The sequence below is a fragment of the Oncorhynchus keta genome, unplaced genomic scaffold (genome assembly GCF_023373465.1).
Source record: "Oncorhynchus keta strain PuntledgeMale-10-30-2019 unplaced genomic scaffold, Oket_V2 Un_contig_2237_pilon_pilon, whole genome shotgun sequence".
Lineage (NCBI taxonomy): Eukaryota > Metazoa > Chordata > Actinopteri > Salmoniformes > Salmonidae > Oncorhynchus > Oncorhynchus keta.
In genome coordinates, this window is record NW_026282881.1 from 389,683 (window position 1) to 396,189 (window position 6,507).

General features: G+C 42.4%; 1 protein-coding gene across 1 annotated transcript in view; it reads right to left on the reverse strand.

Annotated features, from left to right (window-relative positions):
* LOC118381809 (nodal modulator 1-like) overlaps positions 1 to 6,284 on the reverse strand; it is a 37,288-nt gene extending 31,004 nt beyond the window's left edge. Inside the window, 10 exon segments of the mRNA XM_052505100.1 lie at positions 461 to 575; positions 826 to 971; positions 2,221 to 2,397; positions 2,688 to 2,835; positions 3,039 to 3,184; positions 3,317 to 3,402; positions 4,154 to 4,309; positions 4,615 to 4,763; positions 5,332 to 5,599; positions 6,118 to 6,284. Coding sequence (XP_052361060.1) covers positions 461 to 575; positions 826 to 971; positions 2,221 to 2,397; positions 2,688 to 2,835; positions 3,039 to 3,184; positions 3,317 to 3,402; positions 4,154 to 4,309; positions 4,615 to 4,763; positions 5,332 to 5,599; positions 6,118 to 6,133 — 1,407 coding nt within the window. The 5' untranslated portion in view covers positions 6,134 to 6,284.
* Positions 6,285 to 6,507: the final 223 nt, after the last annotated feature.

Consider the following 6,507-nt stretch of genomic DNA (forward strand, 5'->3'; position numbering starts at 1 on the left):
TGGGAACTCCTTTAAGACTGTTGGAAAAGCATTCCAGGTGAAGCTGATAGAGATAATGCCAAGAGTGTGCAAAGCTGTCATCAAGGCAAAGAGTGTGCAAAGCTGTCATCAAGGCAAAGGGTGGCTACTTTGAATAATCTAAAATCTAAAATGTATTTTGATTTGTTAAACACTTTTTTGGTTACTACATAATTCCATGTGTTATTTCGTAGTTTTGATGTCTTCACTATTATTCTACAATGTAGAAAATAGTACAAATAAAGAAACCTGACTGGCTCAACCGTCAAACCTGACTGACTCAACCGTTAGCTAGATTACTTATTGGTTATTACTGCATTGTCGGAACTAGAAGCACAAGCATTTCGCTACACTCGCACTAACATCTGCTAACCATGTGTATGTGACAAATACAATTTGATTTGGTATTGTATATCTACGGTAATTTTTGACCTCCACTCACCGGGTAGAGGATGTGGTTGTACCCGCAGACACAGTTGCCTTCCTGGCAAGAGGTGATCTGACCCCAGAGGGAGACGAGAAGCACACAGATACTGGTCAGGCGCATGAACACACACCTGTGGAAAGATTATGACATTACAAAGAAATGTTGGTGTTAAAATGCAAAAATCTATTCATCAATACCAGGGTGCTACATCAGTATGCAAACTAGAATAGGTGTGAAACATCAAGAGCATCATTCATTGATTTTCACAGAAGAAAGTGCTTGGTTGCCAGGGTTGGGATAAATTTCATATCAATTCAGGAAGTAAACTGAAAGATGTAATGACTGAATAGAAATAAAACAACCCCAGCCCTGTTGTTTACCTCATGAGAGTGAAGCGGATCTCAAAGGCGGGGGAGTAGTCTTCAAACTGAATGATGAGGGAGAAGATGAGGGGGGTGATGAAGTTGGCCAGGGTGATGACGATGGAAGGCAGATACTCATAGATCAGGTCCAGGATGAAGTTCACCTGTTATGACAACGTGTGTTTGAAGTAAAACAGAAAAGGCACATGCCATTATGTATACAGTACTGAGGAAGAGAGCATTCATTTCAATAGAACAGCCATTGTGCTCATCCCTCAACCTTTGAAATTGTTGAATGTGTCAGTGTCGTTCTGTGTTGATGTTTGTGTTGTTTGTAAAATCGATAAACGTAAAAATTTAAAAAACAACCATTGTGCTCCCGAGTGGCCAGTGGTCTATGGCACTGCATCTCAGTGCTACAAGGCGTCACTACAGACCCTAGCTCGATCCAGGCTGTATCACAACCGGCCGTGATTGGGAGTGCCATAGGACGGCGCAAAATTGGCCCAGCGTGGTCTGGGGTAGGCCGTCATTGTAAATAAGAATTGCTCTTAACTGACTTGCGCAGTTAAATAAAAAATGAAACATTTAAAAATTGTGCTAAACCAGGGGTGTCAAACTAATTTTTCCCCGTGGGCCGCATTCAGTCTCGTCAATGCTCCCTGACTGTCTAGTTTTTCTTTGGATGACTTTTAGGATGCTGGAAAGAGTGAAGACGCAATAAATGTAGGTCCATTATCAATTATACAGTTTAGATTTGGTTTTAGTCATTTCAATGGCGATTAATCTATTTTTTTTTCCCCCGGGGGAAAACTATTATAATAAAATGATATATTTCAGTTTTTACTCAGACCACCCGTGTGCCGACATATGTATCAGATCTAAAATAAGCATATGTCTATTGACCAGCAACCTACAGACTCCATAAGGAGAGGTTGAGGACATCAGGGACAGCAGGGGGTGCTGAGGAGACTCCAGACCTGTCTCTGACCAACTTTCCTCCCTGGCTGTGACCAAGATGCTCCTCCTCCATTCACGCTTCAACTCCCTTCATGTTGATCATTGATTTACATTTGTTTTCTTGTATGTGCTGCTGTAATTCAGCTTTAAGCTTCCATAGTACACATCAAATTAAACTGAACTAACGTGGCTGTTTAAAGGTTAATCGTAATGTGATTTAAAAAGAACCCTCCACTAAATGGGGCTCCCGGGTGGTATAGCAGTCTTAAAGCACTGCATCTCAGTGCTAGAGGCGTCACTACAGACCCTGGTTCGAATCCAGGCTGTATCACATCTGGCCGTGACTGGGAGTCCCATAGGGCGGCGCACAATTGGCCCAGCGTCGTCCAGGTTAGGCCAGGGTAGGCTGTCATTGTAAATAAGAATATGTTCTTAACTGACTTGCCTAGTTACCTTGGTCATCTGTGCTTTCTGGGAGAAGTTGGTGGCTATGTAGATGGAGTAGAAACAGGCAGCCAGTACAGCGATCACAAACAGATTCAGGATCAGTCGGATCACGTAGATCCTACACTTCTCCTTCCGTGTCCTGTCTGCTATCTTCTGCTTGATGCGCTCCTCTTCCAGATCAGTCTGTTGACATAGAAAGGACAGAGGAATTAATATAGGATCTCCATTATATGCAGTTATAAGCACTTATACTGTATATATTAATAAACAAATAAACACAGCTCCTTCTGAAAGGAGTTGTTGAAAAGCGAGTGGTAAACAGAAGTGAACCAATACAGTTCTGTTACATTATATGGCTGTAACTGGAATGTGTGAACTGAGGACTTCAATTCACTTTGTCAATAGTGCTGAATCACATTTCTCCCTGTTGTTTTGAGTCAACCTATACTATCGACTGACTACTGACACCTCACCTTCAGTTCATAAAGAAGACTGCTCCTCTTGAGCCTGGCTGCGCTGTCGTTGACGATACAGAAGTCCCAGCCGGCAAAGATCTTGTTGCAGAAGCTCTGGAAGCGATCCTCGTCCTGCACCAGTTTACGCTTGAAGCCAGTCGCAGACCTTTGGGGAACAACGAGAAATGCAGATTTGGAAATTGCTAAAAAACTGAAGTATTTCTATAACAGTATATGACTTGCAGGACCATGAAAATCAATTGGACAGCATGTGCATGTTTGAGAAGATATGCCTTTTGAGGAGCGGTTTATCCAAAAGACTAGTATAATTGACAAGTCTGAATACAGTAAGATAGGGCACTTTTTTACCTTTTGACTATCCATATGAGACTGAGGAAGAGGTAGGCTATGGTGACCAGCAGGTAGGCCAGAGGCAGGTTGTAGGTGAACTTAGGGAAGTGAATGGTCTCTACCTTGTAGTAACCATAGAAGAGGTAGGTCTGCTCCAGAAAGCCCTTTAAAATGTGAAACAAACAAGGGAGTCATTCTCAGTCCTAAAACATCATCTACAGTGCTATGCAGGCGTACAATGAGTGACTGAATTAAATGAATAAGAAGGCGTGGTATATGAGGAGGGTAGTCCGTACCGCCCCTGAGAGGAGGTCTGTGATGTGCTGGTGGAAAACCACCAGGCCACGGCGAGAGGTGCTGGGGTAGTTACTGCACTCGAAGCCTGTGGTTCACAACAGAAGCAACAATATAATATTGGTAAGGCATCTTTCTAGAAGTCCATTAACAATGAATTTAAAATAAATATATATATCATAGATGAGATTAACAATACAACCTTCATAATCTAATGTAAAGATGACTGATGCTCTTGATGTCGCAGAATAGTTACAGAACAGTTACAGAACAGCTACATGCCCCATATCTCTCCTCTCTAACTGAACCTTCATGACAACATGGTTGAATGTGGTGTTAATCTCTTACTGACCTACAGTTTACATAAATACTATAGAATTAATGTACAGCAGTGGAGGCTGCTGAGGGGAGGAAGGCTCACAATAATAGCTGGAACTGAGCGAATGGAATGGCACCAAACACATGGAAACCATGTGTTTTATGTATTTGATACCATTACACACATTCTGCTCAAGCCATTGCCACGAGCCCGTCCTCCCCAATTAAAGTGCCACCAACCTCCTGTGATGTACATGTAACTGCCAAAATAAAGGAAACACTTCAGCAAATGAGGGATGCAAAGTCTATTGAAAGCAGGTGCTTCCACACAGGTGTGGTTCCTGAGTTAATTCAGTAATTAACATCCCATCATGCAAAATGCTTATTATTTTTCGCTACTTTGAAAGACGGGTCTCAAAGGAGCATAGGCGGTTTAAAGGGTCTGTGTGTTTCCTTTGTCTTGACAGTTACATGTATAATATGGTCTACTTTACTCTATAACACGTAAAGGCCTGTGTTACCATCCACGTGGTTGAAGGTGGTGTTCCCTGAGGCATGGGGGGCGGTGATGATGGGCAGCATGACGAAGCCGAACATGAGCAGGAACATGATGAAGTTGAGCAGCACCAGGAAACGCAGGAAGGAGAAGTAGGACAGGATCCCCGTGCCAAACATCCCTGTGATGGGACACAGAGAAGGGAAAGGATGAGTGATTTAGATACCATCCCGGATCTTAAAGAGATCAACATCAACGCACTCATATCTTTCAATGCTTCCAACAGAAGATACACAAGTGAGCAAAATAACTTTTAATTGCCCAATTTTCATCAGCGATATTACATCATCTCTGTGGACTCTACCTTTGTCCCTCACAATTCCAATTTTGAGCTTTGATCGTGTAACTAAGCCTTTGACATAAATCATGTCAATAGAAGTCAATTGAAGTAACAGGTTGTTTTGTCACTAGCATCCACTCTCTTACCCTCAATGACATGGATGTCTCCCCTCCAGAGCTCCAGGTTGCTGAGCATCTCAAACCCATCCTCCTTCAGCCTCCTCAGGGTCCGTCTGGTGCTCTGTCTCCACTGGCTCCAACTGCTCAGATCCTTGGCCTGCTCCAAACGCTGGTCCCTGTCAGATGATCAATCAGTCAATATATTAAGCAATCAATCAGTCAGTCAATGTTTACATACTAATCATTTTTCAAGAATACTAACATCACAACAGAATCCACCAAGAGAGCTTCAACAAAGAGACTCAATAGTGTCCACCATGAACATAACCATCTCTAGCCCCAATCGTTATGCTCATGAAATTGTAGCCTATTTGCAGTGAATGGTGTGCTCTGTTATTGGCCTACGGCTTGAGAATTGCCATATATCTAGGAGAGATTCAGAGAGCATTCCTTCACTAATCCAGTAATGTCTCAAATTGATACGAGAAAATTAAACACTGCCTGCAGAGCAATAACTATGCACTGCTGACCCCTACAGTGAGTGAAGGCAATGAAGGCAGATTACCAATTACTTCCAACACAGTAAGACTCAGTGAAAAACATACAAATCTCTGTTGTCCTGTAACTTATACAGTTACATAGTATACACATGTTATTACACAGTGCAACCCTTTTCATATTATCATTACAATACAACATTTTACACCAGTATAACACTGCATGAAGAGATATTAGCGATCTGACTTGTCTCTGCGTTTCTCCGCCATAGGTTTGGGCAGTTCCCTGACTGGTCTCTGTAGGGTCTGAGTCCTGTGTTTCTCCTCATGCTGTCTGGCCAATGTGGTCTGTCCCCATCTCCCACTGCTGGAGGAGCCCAGCCTGGTCCGTGAGCTGCCACGGCGCTTGTTACTGCCCGAGGCGGAGGGCTTTCTGCGGTACAGCAGAGACTGGTAGCTGGGGAGCTGGTCCAGTAGTGGGTTACGTGGTGCTCCCAGACGGTCATTGTGGAACACTGTCAGAGAGAAATACAGTAACAAAAAAAAGTGTTTTGGGGAAGAGGCTGGGGGTTAAAGTTCATAAAGTGAGAGTAAAATGTGGGGTTTAAAGAGCAGTACTTGAATGCAATACACTGTATTGATATCATACTGTTGAACTCACTAAACTATTTGGCTGTGAATGCACAGGAAGTGGTGTAGCCATACAGTCATTGCAACAGACAGGTACATTTGAAAAAACTACAACAGCCACACCTCAATAATTACATCTATCAAAACATATCTTCAGCAACCAAGTTACTGTTCCTATTTAATGTCATAAAACTCAAAGAGTAAGGGAAATTTTCTTTCAATAACAACGACAATTGGTTCAGTTTCAGCTAAAAGTTAGATAGCTACCGTTGGCTAGCTAACGTTGGCTGGATAGCTTTTTAGCATTGGGAAAGTTTACCTGCCTTGTCTAGCTAGATAACTGGTTACATTTACTAACTTACTTGCTGAGAAGGTCCATATGAAATTGAGTTTGCTTAGTTACCTGAGTCTCTCTCCATTTCCAGTTGCCCTCGTGCACTTTTAAAATCAACGAAAGTTTAATGAACAACTTTGTTAGCTAACTAGCGTAGCTAGCTGACGTTGACTGTCAGTCAGCAGGAGGAAAACAAAGCCGCATTCCCTTTCCTGAATCCCAAAGCGACGCAACTCTGGAGCTAGATGTATAAATACTAGATAGGCATAGCATGCTTTCCCACAATTATACACAACAATCGTGCCTATTTAATTTTGGATATGACTGGAGTTTAATCCAAATTAAATACTGACAAACGACCCGACCAACAATTTGACGTTTATTTGTATAGCTAGTTAGCTAGCTTTTATATTTATATAACAACATTTGTCGCGCTCTACTGTCCTCAAATTCCACCAC